Below are 13,968 nucleotides of genomic sequence, written 5' to 3' on the forward strand. Positions count from 1 at the left end.
CATTTTTAGGAGTCATGCCTTGCTGCAGAGCAGCCCACACTCTTCTCTCTCCCCCTTAGGGTGACACAGGATCCCCAGGACTGAGTCACCTCGTTCTGTGGCCTGATAGATACAGAACATCCTCTACAGCTCTGTTAACATTCGCCCCATCCACACACAGGGTGTTCTGTGAATTAACAGAGCTTCTGCCTGTGTGTGCCTGCCACTGGAGATCGCTGCACTGAGCACATATGCCCTCGCACTTCAGGTGTTTCCCGGGCCCCAACTGCATTGGGTCCCGAGCTCTGTGTAGCTCACATGGCTGGAATCCCAGCCAGCTGTCTGTGCTGATGCTCGCACTACCGGAGTCCCAGCTGAGCATTGCCAGACACCCGCACACATGGCACTGATAGGGCTTTGGGACGTAGAAGTTCCTCCTCTGTGGCTCCTAAAACAGGACGGGCTAGTTTGTGTAACCTCTCAGTGGGTTTTTTTGAAAAGCTGCTTGGATTCCAGCCACCGTTCCTCCCAAGATCGTGGTGGTTTGGAGCCAGGGCCCATTTTGGGACAGGCTCCCTTTGAGTTAGTCCCACTAGCTGAGTGACACAGAGTGAGACAGACAGCGAGAAATGGAAGAGAAGGGATGGAGTGAAAGCAGCGAGCAGATGATCCAGCAGGTGGGTGGTGGGTGGGTGGCTGCAAGGGGTGGGGTGTAGAAAAGAACCTGGGGGAAATGAGGGAAGAAGAGGTTAGAGGGAGGAGGAGACAGTGGTCTGGAGTGAAACAGATGCTGAAAAAGAGAGGTGGGGGCAGGGGGAAGCAACCAGGATTCCAGAACAGGGAAGAGAGGAGCAGAATGTGTGTGTATGAGAGAGAAAGAGGCACCAACGACTTTGTGAGACAGAGGTGTCAGAGCAGAGATGCTGAAGTGAACTGGCCATTTACAGTGTAATTAGTTATGAGGCCACCCGGTCCAGCCAGGAATTCTGAAGGAGCTTAAGTACGAAGTGGCTGGGCTCCTAGCAAAAATATGACACCTCTCCTTCTATGCTGTCACTGTTGTAGATGGTAGCAAATATTGGGCCTATATTTAACAAACTCTGTAAGGGCGATCTGGAGAATTCTAGACCTGTAAGACATATCTGTTCCTGGCACAGTTTCTGCAAAGGAAAGTCATGTCTCACTAGTCCCTTAGAATTCTTTAAACATACCAATGAAGTAACAGCTAAAGGAGACCAGTTGCCATCATTTATTTGTATTTCAAAAGGCCTTTGACAACACCCCACACAAGAGGCTGCTAAAAGGCAAAGTTGTCATGGGGTGAGAGGCAAAGTACAGTTACGGCTCAAAAACTGGCTAGGAGACCGAAAACAAAGAGTAGGGTTCAATGGTCAATTTTTCATCATGGCCAAAGGTTAACAGCAGGGCCATAAGGCTCTGTACTTGGTCCCATGTTGTTTCATTTATGTATTAATGACCTGGAAAGTGGGAGAGTAGTGAGGTAGAAAAATGCCCAGTTGACACAAAATTGTTTCGGTTCGCTAGGACCACAGAGAACTGTGGGGAACTTGAGAGAGATCTGAACAGGTTTGGTGAATGGGAGAGATGACTGCAGATGAAATTCAATGTTTAGAAATGCAAAGTAATCCACATTATGGGGGGAAATGTAAACGACTCACACCTCTTACAGGGGTCTGAATTAACTGGACCAGCCCAAGAAAAGGACCTGGGTGTCATTGCAGAAGCTCAGTGTAAACCTCTGCTCAATGTGCAGCTGTGGTCAAAAAAGCAAACAGGATGTTAGAGTGCATAAGGGATGGGGTTCGTAGAGTCTGAGGCCTGAAGGGCCACTGTGATCATCTTGTCTGACCTGCTGTAGAATACAGGCCCCACCGTCAGTCCTGGAACAGAGCTTTTAGAAACCCATCCAATCTTGATTTAAAACTTGTCCGTGATGGAGAATTCAGCACAACCCTTGGTAAGTACACAACAAAACCTCAGCTAAGTTCTAAGCCTAAACAAGGAAAGTGTGTTTTCCATCCACCCCAAATTGGGTTTTTGGGACAGACAATAAACAAAGAGGGACTCGGTCCTAGTACAAAGAGCACAAACACATCAGGCTGATCCACAGAAAAAGCTTCATCTCCTTGGTCATTTCGGTCTTCAGTTCTTGCCCTCCTTGGATTTAGAAGCCAGTCTGGGCATGAGGAGGAGAAGAGAAACCCTCAGCCCTCCCATCCCATCCAGCGCTCTCCAGTCCAACGGTCTCCTGCAGAGTATCCCAGAGACTGTCATCAGACAGACGCTCACACAACCTAACTTGGCATTCAGGTCATAGCTGCCTTTGGCATGGGGTTTGTGCCCACTCTTCTCCCCCCGCAGCCCAGCGAGGCCAAATTTCCCTCCCTCATTCCCCTGCTGCATTGTGGCAGAAGCTCCTTCTTTCCCTGGGCATCTCCATGCCCTGGGCACACCCTCAAAGAGAGACAAAGCAAGAGCACCGAGCCACAGCAGTCAGGGGCTGTAACCTTCTGACGGCACCAGGGAGAGCCAGGCACTCTCTGGGCTCTTATAGGGCCCCGTCACCTTAGTGTGTGAGCAACAAGCAGGACTCAATGCAACAGCAGCAATGTTGAGATCCAGAGCTCCCTGCAGCCCCGGGACACAATTGGCTGCAAGGCCCCGGGCCCTCAAAGCAGTGCTCCCATCCCTGAGGTCCTGTTTAGCTGGCTTCTCAGTGAATAATAAAGACACTGATGCTGAGAGCTCTGGTCCCAGTCTTTACTGAACAGCCCCTTGCCTGCTCTGCCAGCGGCCTCTGGAAACCTCCCTCCCAATGGATCCTGGTGTTCACAGCATTCTCCCCAGTCTGGTGATAAAGGAGTCATGGGAACAGCTGGAATTAGAGGATTGGACACCAAGGTGGCTTCTGACTGGGAATCTGCTCGTTCTGCCTAGGAGATGACTGGTTATGTCTGGGAGCCGACTTATTCCCCCCTGGGGCCGACTGATTACATTTGGGCACCGACTTGTTCCATGTAGCAGGCTGCTTCTTGCACTCAGAAGTGGATTGGCTGTATCTGTGAGTGGACTCATTTTATCCTGCAGTTGACCGCTGACATCTGGGAGCAGACTGGTTGCATGCAATACCTGACTTGTTCTTCCTTGTAACTGATTCATTTCAGCCTGCGGCCAGCGGGTTATATCCGGGAGCAGCCGACTAGCTCCTTTAGAGAACAGCTGTGATTCTCCTGGTGGGACTGGACTTGTTCCTCCTTGGAGCTCGCTCCGTCTGCACAAGAGCTTCTTGGTTCCATCCAGGAGCTTCTTCATTCCACCCAGGAGCTTGTCCATTCCATCTGACTGCCTCTTCTTTGTTCCACCCAGGAGTAGCCTCCTTCCACCTGGGAGCAGCCTCATTTCAGTTGGTGGTAGACTCTTCTCATCTGCAATTGGCTTGTTCCACTCAGCAGCCAGCTCATTGCTCCTGTCAGCCACCTTGGTGCAGCTGGCCGCTGACCTGTTCCACTCATAAGGTGATGTGTATCTGGGAGCTGGGGCATAGCCAGCAGCCGACTCTTTCCATCCAGCAGCTGCTTCGTTGCATCCAGCTTGCAACTTGTTCCATCCAGCATGCAGCTCGTACACAGGAGCTGAGTCAGGTCTCTCTTGGGTCCTGCTCCATCCATCATACAACGCACACTCCTCATGTGACCTGTATCCAGGAGCTGCCTCAGGTCTGTCTTGTCCCCTGCTCCATCCAGCATGCAGCTCATATACCACAGCTGACTCGTCTCTGTCTTGTGGCCTGCTCCATCCACCGTACGATGCAGACGCCTCATGCATCTCGTATCCAGGAGTCGTCTCCTGTCTGTCTGGTGTATCGTTCCATCCACCGTACGACGCATACGCCTCATGCATCTCATATCCAGGAGTCGTCTCCTGTCTGTCTGGTGTATCGTTCCACCCATCGTATGACGCAGACGCCTCATGCATCTCGTATCCAGGAGTCATCTCCTGTCTGTCTGGTGTATCGTTCCACCCATCATACAACACATACTCCTCATGCAACTTGCATCCAGGAGCAGACTCAAACTCATAATGTGACTCATTCCATGTGCCATGCGGCTCATATCCCTCATGTAACTTGTTCCACCCATCATAAAACTCATATCCCCCATTCAACTCATTGCATGCTTCCTGCGACTCGTATCCAGGGTGTGATTCACTCCTTGCTGCTTCTCTGTTGCTCCTCTCAGCACCCGTCACACCTGCAAGAAATCAGACTTGTTACGCCCAGAATGCACCTCGCTAGGCCCAGCATGAGAGTTGTTCCCTGTTGCTGCTCTGCTGTTTGTCTCCTCAACCGTCAAGAATTGACCCTTGTCAGCATTTGTGGACCCTCCCAGCGCTGCCCTGAGAAGAGTCTTTGGGCCAGTAACTGGAGGCCCAGCTTTAAACTCCAATCCCGCACTGGGACATCAACTAGGACGGTAACTGAGGCCCAGGCCCACCCGGCAGCAGGGCCTTCACTCAGCACTAAAGACCTTGATTGACCTAAAGGCCCTTATTCCATTCACAGGCTAGCTGTAGAGGATGGTACAAGGGATGTTGGTCAAGAGCAGACCTCGGGGGAAGAGGCAAAGTGGGGACAGGGCCTCGGGGGCAGGGCCATAGTCCGGGCGCCCGTGGGCCCCCCCACACTTCTAGGGAGCTTCCAACACTTGTGTGTAAGCCTCCCCTAACAGAAGACTCATGCACTGCCTATGGATTAGGCCCTTCTTCCCCCGAGGCCCCACGCTCGCTCTGCCTCTTCCCGCCCCCTCTCCTGAGTCTCCCTAAGGCGGCAGGCCAGCAGGCCTCCAAAGGGAGGTGACCCCCGCCGCATCCTTGGCATTTGCCCTCCTGCATGACCAGTGTTTTGGGCAGAGGCTTAGCTTCCCCCAGCTCTTACATGGGCCGCCCATGCGTTCACTGAAAATGATAGAATAGGTTGTTATTAAGGGGCTGGGCCCTGACCTGAGACTGCAGAGGCCTGGTTCAAGTCTCCGCATTTCCTCAGACTCCCTGGGGCAAGTCACTCCCCTGCGCAAGGCGGAGAACAGCGGTGCTGCTGCACAGCGGTTGTGAGGATAAATACGGGGAAGAGTGGGAGGTGCTCCGGGACTGCAGTGACAGGAACCGGGTAACAGGCAGACGGTGTGAACAATGTTCCCTGCCTTTGTACTTTCAGTTCCCCAACTAAGCAAAGCATCAGGATTTTAACAGGAGAATCAGCCCAGATCAAAGCACACTAAAGCCACTGTCCAGTGCAGCCAGGTATAGAGCAGTACAGAGGAAGGGTGGTGTCAGCATCCCTGCTTCACTGCTGAGGACATTGCAGCATAGAGCTGGGAAGCGGCTGGCCCAAGGTTACAGCGAGGCAGGAATAAAATTCAGGTCACCTGAGCAGCAGGCCTTTCCTGCATCCATTGGGCCAGGCTGCCCACCTCAAATGTGGCTCCTGGTTCCCTCACAGGCTGCTCCTCTGTGTTGCTGTGAGATGGGATGATTTAACCGAGGTCAGGGCTACACTAAAAAGCTTTGGCCTCATATGCTGGTTGGGGTTTGAAAAAACCACACCCCCCATCCGACATAGCTCTGCTGCCAAAAACCCAGAGTAGACGCAGCTCTGTCAACAGCAGAGGGCTTCTGTTGGCATCGCCAGCCATGTTGTTACTGTAGTGACAGAAAAACCTCTTCTGTCGGCATAAACCGTGTCTACACTGTCTGCCAGTATGGCGATACCGGGATAGCTGTATCAGCAGGACCCATGTAGTGTAGACTACCCCCGAGCTTTAAAATGAGTGATGGCCCCTCTTAGCAAGGTCACACATCCAGGAACAAAGACCGTAGGTCACACTTACTAGATGGGGGGCTGTCTCCTGGAATGCAGTGACTGAAAAGGCTTTAAGGTCCTGGGGGATAACAAATTGGACAGGAACTCCCAGGGTGATACTGTAGCTACGAGGGGTAATGCGATCCTTGGATGTATAAGCAGAGGAATATCTAACCGAGGTAGGGAAGACGTATTACTTCTGTATACAGCATTGGTAAGACTGTTACTGTAGGACTGGGTCTGTGTCCATTGCTAGTGGCCACACTTCAAAGATGATGTTAAAAATTTTAAAGGGTTCAGAAGACAGAAAAATGATTAGTGGTCTGGAAAACCTGACTTCTAGTGAGAGACGAAAGCCGCTCACGGTGCTTTGTTTGGTAAAGAGAAGGTTAAGAGGTGGTTTGATCCCAGACTGTAAGAATCTCGCTGGGGAGGAGATTTCTGACATGAGCTGGCTCTTTAGGGAAGCAGAAAAAGGCATAAGGAGATTCAGGGGCTGGAACCTGAAGCACGGCAAATTCAGACGAGACAGTGAGGGTAATTAACCATTTGCAGAACTTGCCTGGGGCTGGGGTGAATTTTCCATCACTTGCCATTTTTAAGTCATCACTGGATATTTTGTAAATGAGACGCGATGGCTCCAGCGGGAGTTACGGGCTTGATAGAGAAAGTACTGGGTGAGATTTTCTGGCGTGTGCTATGCAGGAGGTCAAACTAGACCGTCGCAATGGTCCCTTCTGGCCTGAAACTCTTATAGAGGGGTGAATTTTTTGGTTTCTTTATAAAATTTTCATGATTTTTTTTATTTTTTGTCGTCCCCTTTCCTCTTCCCCCCTCCCCACTCAGTCTTCCCCATGTTACCTTTTTGCCATGAGGTCACTAAAATGAATCCAGCCCAGGGCTTTCTTGACAATTTTATCTTCTTTTTTCTTTTTCTTTTACCTCTCTGTAACTTTTCACAACTTTTCCAACATTGGAAGTGTCACTGTGGCAGACTTCCAGCATCTCATTCTTTTACCACTTTGTTACTTTTTAAAACTTTCTCAACTTTCAAAAAGTTAGAGTGCAAAAAGAAAAAAGTGGGGGAAAACTCTCATCATCATTCCTTCCCTTTCATTCAGTGGGGAACAGGAAAGAAACAAAACCCAGAAATTTAAAAATATTTTGGTTTATGTGAAACAAAGGAAAAATTTCAATTCCAAACAAAATGGAATGAAAATATTTATTTCATCTTGAAATTTTCCCTTGAATAATTTAATAGAAAATTAAATTTCTGACCAAAAATTTCATTTTCGACAAAATCTCATTTTTCATCAGGAAAACTTTTCCATCCAAAAATTACCCTCAGCTCTACCCGAGAGACTTGAGTGGGGTTAAAACTCACCATAGAAAGGATCTCGTCCCGCAAAGAACTCTCTGAGGATGTCACGGATGACGGCAAAGTTGAAAGTAAATCCAGGGGCTCCATCTTCAGCTTTCGATCCCCCAGGCTCTTCTGGGGAAAGGCAGAGACAGGAAATGGCAAACACGGCACCCAGGCCCTGAAGCCGGCCCTCACAAGGGTCCTCAAAAGGAATGAGAACAGGAAGCAAACAGGACACCCTGCTTGGAGCTGCCAAGGCTGGGATCCCGTCTCTCCCCACTGCAGAGCTCTGGGGCCAAGAGGAAAGGCCCTGAGTGCGATGCTGATCTGGAACGTGGCTGTGGAAACGTGGCCCCTCCTCCCTCGGCCGATGGGCCCCCTGTGGATATTCGCAGGTGGACAGAAGCAAACATTCTGTGCCTTGAGCTCCTGCTAGCCCTGCAGAGCCAGCCCAGCCCGGGGAGAATGAGCCAGGGTCAATTCTGGTTCGTGCGTCACCAGCAGAATTGGGAGCAAAGTTCCAACCGCAGGGACAAATTCTGGCCTCAGTGAAGCCAGAGGGTTGGGCAGATGTAGCTGAGGGCAGGGTCAGGGTGGGTCACTCACCTGTCCCCGTGAGCCCGTCCTTGCCGTAGCGGTCGTAGAGATCGCGCTTGCTCTCTGGAAAGGAGAAGGAGCGAGAGGTCACCCAGCCCATCTTCAGCCGAGTCCAGCTCTCGTTGCAGACACAGCGGCCCTTTCACAAGGCTGACCCCCCGACCCGAGAACTGAGCCAGAGGGAGCCTGCCCGCAAATGGGGAGGGACAGACATGGGACTGTCACAGGCTGGCCTGGGGCAGCGCCTACGCCGATGCTCCCTGCCCACCTCTGGGAGGCACTTTGCTACCGCTGCACTAGACGCCATGGAAATAGCTAATGTAAATGGCCACTGGGTGAATGGTGCCAGGGCTGTGCCATGTGCAGAGGTGCTACCATGCAGGATTCCAGTATGAGACGGGTCTCTGGCTTCTGTGCCGGAGGCAACGGCATCAGACAGGCAGGGATTGGGCCTGGCAGAAGGATGCCCCATAGCACAACTGCAGGGTAACGTTCATCTCTGGGGCCTGCGCTGTATGGGGAAGGGAGAGCCTGGAATGATGGGCCCAGAGACGGTAGCATCCCACCCGCTCCAAGAAGTGTCCCCAGGGACCTGTGTGGAGCACTGGGGTGCCCCAGAGGAGGCAGAGAGACAAGGTGGGTGAGATAATATCATATTGGGCCAACTTCTGTTGGTGAAAGAGACAGGGACTGGAAGAAGAGCTCTGTGGAGCTCGAAAGCTTCTCTCTCCCCGACAGAAGTTGGTCCAGTAACAGATATTACCTCCCCCACCTTGTCTCTCTAATACCCTGGGACCAGCATGGCTACAGCAACATAAGAATGGCCATACTGGGTCAGACCAAAGGTCCATCCAGCCCAGTATCCTGTCTGCCAACAGCGGCCAATGCCAGGTGCCCCAGTGGGAGTGAACCTAACAGGTAATGATCAAATGATCTCTCTCCTGCCGTCCATCTCCACCCTCTGACAAACAGAGGCTAGGGACACCATTCCTTACCCATCCTGGCTAATAGCCATGAATGGACTTAACCTCCATGAATTTATCCAGTTCTCTTTTAAACCCTCCTATAGTCCTAGCCTTCACAACCTCCTCAGGCAAGGAGTTCCACAGGTTGACTGTGCACTGAGTGAAGAAGAACTTCCTTTTATTTGTTTTAAACCTGCTACCCATTAATTTCATTTGGTGGCCCCTAGTTCTTATATTATGGAAACAAGTAAATAACTTTTCCTTATTAACTTTCTCCACACCACTCATGAGTTTATAGACCTCTATCACATCCCCCCTTAGTCTCCTCTTTTCCAAGCTGAAAAGTCCTGGCCTCTTTAATCTCTCCTCCTACGGGACCCATTCCAAACCCCTCATCATTTTAGTTGCCCTTCTCTGAACCTTTTCTAATGCTAGCATAGCTTTTCTGAGATGAGGGGACCACATCTGTACGCAGTATTCATGGATTTATATAAGGGCAAGAAGATATTCTCCGTCTTATTCTCTGTCCCTTTTTTAATGATTTCTAACATCCCATTTGCTGTTTTGACTGCTGCTGCACACTGCGTGGACGTCTTCAGAGAACTATCCACGATGACGCCAAGATCTTTCTCCTGATTAGTTGTAACTAAATTAGCCCCCATCATGTTGTATGTATCGTTGGAGTTATTTTTTCCAATGTGCATTACTTGACATTTATCCACATTACATTTCATTTGCCATTTTGTTGCCCAATCACTTAGTTTTGTGAGATCTTTTTGAAGTTCTTTACAGTCTGCTTTGGTCTTAACTATCTTGAGCAGTTCAGTATTGTCTGCAAACTTTGCTACCTCACTGTTTACCCCTTTCTCCAGGTCATTTATGAATAGGTTGAATAGGATTGGTCCTAGGACTGACCCTTGGGGAACACCATTAGTTACCCCGCTCCATTCTGAACATTTACCATTTATTCCTACCCTTTGTTCCCTGTAACCAATTCTCAACCCATGAAAGGATCTTCCCTCTTATCCCATGACAACATAATTTACATAAGAGCCTGCAACCAGAGGAGGGAGACAGACACCGAGCGTGTGCGGCAGAAGTCACTGCCTCAGCATCCACAAGGAGCGCAACACAAGTGCAGTGAGGAGAGTGGGAACATCAAGGACCCGAAATGAGCCAAGCGAGGGTGGATGGCTGGAGAAGGGGACGGGTGGGCCCCTTACTGTCTGACAGCACTTCATACGCCTCTGTTATTTCTTTGAACTTCCGCTCAGCGTACTGCTCGGTTTCTGGGTTTTTATCCGGGTGCCATCTCATTGCTGCCTTCCTGAACCTGCACAGAGCCCAGAGAGACAGTCAGTCACACCTGGCCATGCCCAGTTTGTTAGGTGCTGTGCATCCGCCTATGCAGGGCAGCCCCTCAGAGCCGCGCCATAGGTACCGACTCCTGCTGCGGGAAGCCCAGCAAGTAGAAGAATTCCCTTTAGCTGCCCTTGTCTCCCAGCACCTTTGGGATTCTTACCACCTCCTGCTACCCTGGATTTTGCAAGGCCAGCTCTGGCACCCCAGCTGACCTCTGCCCTTCTCCACCCCTGGTGACCCACACCCATCTCAGTAAGGAATGCTCACCTTTCAGAACTGACTCCTTTAAACACATCTCAATGCCCCTGTCCCAGGGATGTTCAAATGGTCACTAGCTGGACTCACACCCCATTTACCAATGGAGCTGTCCTACCCCAGGAACCCCTCTCCGGTGTCTGTCACAGCTGAGAGCCCATGAGGTGCTCTCAGAGCAGAGCGATCAGGAGAGACCTCCAGTTCTCCAGGGCTGGCCAGCAGCCCCAGGCAGAGAATACTGGCAATCGCAGAGGGAGGCAGCAGGAACCATGCCATCGGGGTGCATGGGGAAAGGGAAGCGCCAAGGAAGGGGGACTTACGCCTTTTTGATGTCCTCGTCAGAGGCGTCCTGGGGAAGTTCCAGCAGTTTGTAGTACTCCCCCATGGTGACCGTCCGTCCTGTACAGGGGCCAGCCAGGCAGCTGGGGAGGAGAAGCGGCCAGGAATTGGGGCGTGTCTCTGGAGATGCAGCCAAAGTCTGCAGGCCTGTGGTTAGTAGTGGTCATGGCCATTCCTGTGGCTGGCCAGCTCCATGCAGAATGGCAGCAGATGCATGCTGTAGATACCTGGCCCTAAGGAGCATGGGACACAGAACAGTTAAGGAGACATATCAGCCAGCCTGCAAGCCCCAGAGAGAACAGACTCTGGTAGCCTAGATCCTCTCCAGCTGTAAGCTGTCGTACCCCCCCCCCCCTTGATTTCAGTAGGGCTCTGCTGATTTACTCACTCCATCATTAGCCCTTCTGTAGCACAGAGCCCTTAGCCCAATCTCCCTTCCTCTCCCTGCATCCTGATAGCACTGTTAAGATCTGTCTGTTTTGAATCCCTGTTTGTCCGGGTCTGTCTGTCTGTCCAACTCTCACACACACTTATTTGTCCACTGAATGGTTCAGAAATCCCTATCTTGTTCTGTCTCACACTCAGTCCAGCCAGCAGTGTCTGTGTCACACTCCAATACACAGACCCACCCACCCTGGCCATCGGTCTTGGTGCCCCAGCATCAGGCATCTCCCTTTTATTCATGTTAAGGCCAGGCTGATCTCCAGGATGACCTAGGACAGAGAATTTCACAGCCCAGTACCTTGTGACGGAGCTAGAACATTTGCTGTTAGAAAACAGCGTCTTGATTTCAAGGCTCCACATGATGGAGCATACGCCCCACCCCTCGGCGACCTGCTCGGGCTGCTTGAGACTTGCCATTTCCATTCCCTGGGAAATGGGTGTGACGAAGTGGGACTGTTCTTAATGTTTCCTCTGAATAGTGTGGGGGTGCCTCAGTTTCCCCGAGGCAGTTCTTAAGTATCTAGGGGGTGGGGTAAGGGTGTATGATCATTGCAGAGCCCTAGAGGGCAGGTGTGTGCAGGGGTCTGGACACAGAGAATGGCCGACACCCTGTTTCTTGGCAACTGATGGCCTGGGCCCTTCCCCCCTGCAAGGTGAGAGCTAAAGGGTTGGAGAACAAAGGAATCCGGTGACCTCCTGGCCCGGGAAAGGGACAAAGCCCAGAGGAGGAGGGGCTGGAGAGAGTTTCAGTTTGGGGCTGGCTGGAGACATGGAGTGAAGGGCAGACGTGGTTGTCTGGCTCACTGCCCCCCAGAATATACCCAGCTGAGGGGTCCTGTTCTCTGCACCTACAAGCTCTGTGTTAGACCATGTTCCTGTCGGCTAATAAACCTTCTGTTTTACTGGCTGGCTGAGAGTCCCGTCTGACTGTGGAGTTGGGGGGCAGGACCCTCTGGGCCCCCCAGGACCCCGCCTGGGCGGACTGGCTGTGGGAAGCGCACGGAGGGGTAGAGGATGCTGAATGCTCCAAGGTCAGACCCAGGAAGGTGGAAGCTGTGTGAGCTGTGTGTCCTGCAGACAGGAGGCTCACAGGAAGGCGACTGGCCCAGAGTCCTGACTGGCTTCATGGGGAGCAGTTCCAGAGCATCGCCCAGGGACTCCATGACAATGGGAACGAAAACAAACCACACTTCATGAAGCAAAATTTTCAACAACAAGAATTGTTTCAGGTCACATAAAGCGCTCGGTTTGGATAAACCTGAAACATTTTCCTCCAGTTTTTTTACTTTTTTAAATTAAATAAATGTTGGGATTAAAAGTCACTTTGAAACAAAAAAACCAGAATGTTCTGGTCTTACCAGAACACTTTTTTCAATATTTTTCTAAACAAAATTTTGTCAAAATCCCTGTGTTCCTGTGAAAAGTTTGGAGTTTGATGAAATGGTGGTTTCTGATGGACTTTTCAGCCAACTCCATTAATTCCCCTCACTGGTACAAATTTGCATGTTACTTCTCATCTGAACTTTCCTGACTTCAACTTCTAGCCAGTGGATTTTGTTCTGCCTTTGTCTGGTAGATTAAAGAGCCTTCTGAAGCCAGGAATCCCCTCATGTAGATACTTACAGGGCATGATCAAGTCATCATGTGACCGTCTCTTTGATAAATCACAAAGATTGAGTAACCTCAGTGTAAGGCTTCCCAGACCTCAGATTCATTCTTGTAGATATTGTCTGAAATGTCTCCAGTTCTCAACACCGGAACGGTATGCAGTACGTCAGAGTGGGCTTGCCAGTGGGAGGGTGCTGCTGAAAGGGGCTACTGGCTGTCAGCACAGCTGTCTTGGATCCAAAGAGCATCACAGGTCTCGTTATAGCCAGCGGCTGTGCCATACACCCTCTTTCAGGCTCAGCAGAAGGTTCCACTAAGCCCCTTTATTTAGTAAAAACAGTCCAGGTCCATGGGCTCCCTCTGCTAGGCTGGGTGCGCGTGCGTGGCAGGTCAGAGCTAACCCTCGTGTGCTGAGGGCTTTCTCTGGTGGCAAATGCAGGGGTTGGGGTGCTGGTGCAGGCTGTGGGTGTTGGAGGCAGAAAGGCAGGAGAAGGAGCTGCGAGTGTGACCCTCAGAGGGACAGGGCTTCTTTGGCAGTGTTCCCTGGAGTGGCGCATGGGGGTTTCTGTGCTCTTTGGTTCTGCTCTATTCCAGAGGGAGAGGACTTTGTGGGTATTCTTTGTGAATGAACAAGATTATGCCAAGAAGAGGCCTCACTCGGTTCACTGATTGCCCCTCCTAACACAACCAAGCCTGCTGGGCCCCAGATTTTGGCTAACTGCTTGAGCCAAAGAGGCAACAGTCCTCTCAGGAGGAGGTATTATAACACCCTGCCTTCTGCTCAGTGCTCACCCAGTTTATATGTCCCAGGATAATATGAGCCTTTTTTCCAGAGCGTCGCACTTGGAGCTCATAGAATCATAGAAATGTGGGGCTGGAAGGGCCCTCAAGAGGTCGTCTTGTCCAGCGCCCAGCGCTGAGGCAGGGCCAGGTAACCTTAGACCAGCCCTGACAGGGGTTTGTCCAACCTGTTCTTAAACACCTCCACTCATGGTGTAACATGCTGCAGCAGCTACCCAGAGCTGTGAGCCCCTGCATTACCTCTCTGCCACAGTGAGCGTGAGCTTGGCTGGTGGTTAGACAGTGTCAGCTCCCTGCCACGCCAGCCTGTCCTCCTCCCCAGCAAACTCCTGTAGACTCCCCCGCCCCAGACCTTGCCAGGCAGGTAACAAGCATGG

General features: G+C 51.3%; 1 protein-coding gene across 1 annotated transcript; it reads right to left on the bottom strand.

The window, feature by feature from the left end:
• Nucleotides 1–2,413: 2,413 nt before the first annotated feature.
• On the bottom strand, nt 2,414–10,945 carry LOC142068431 (uncharacterized). The gene is made up of 5 exons (XM_075117609.1): nt 10,720–10,945; nt 10,006–10,115; nt 7,827–7,880; nt 7,242–7,352; nt 2,414–4,250 (listed from the first exon to the last, which is right to left on the bottom strand). The coding sequence occupies exons 1-5, from the start codon at nt 10,782–10,784 to the stop codon at nt 2,830–2,832; spliced, it is 1,761 nt and encodes a 586-aa protein (XP_074973710.1). The 5' UTR covers nt 10,785–10,945; the 3' UTR covers nt 2,414–2,829.
• Between the last annotated feature and the right edge of the window lie 3,023 nt (nt 10,946–13,968).

This window comes from Caretta caretta, chromosome 11, assembly GCF_965140235.1.
Source record: "Caretta caretta isolate rCarCar2 chromosome 11, rCarCar1.hap1, whole genome shotgun sequence".
NCBI lineage: Eukaryota > Metazoa > Chordata > Testudines > Cheloniidae > Caretta > Caretta caretta.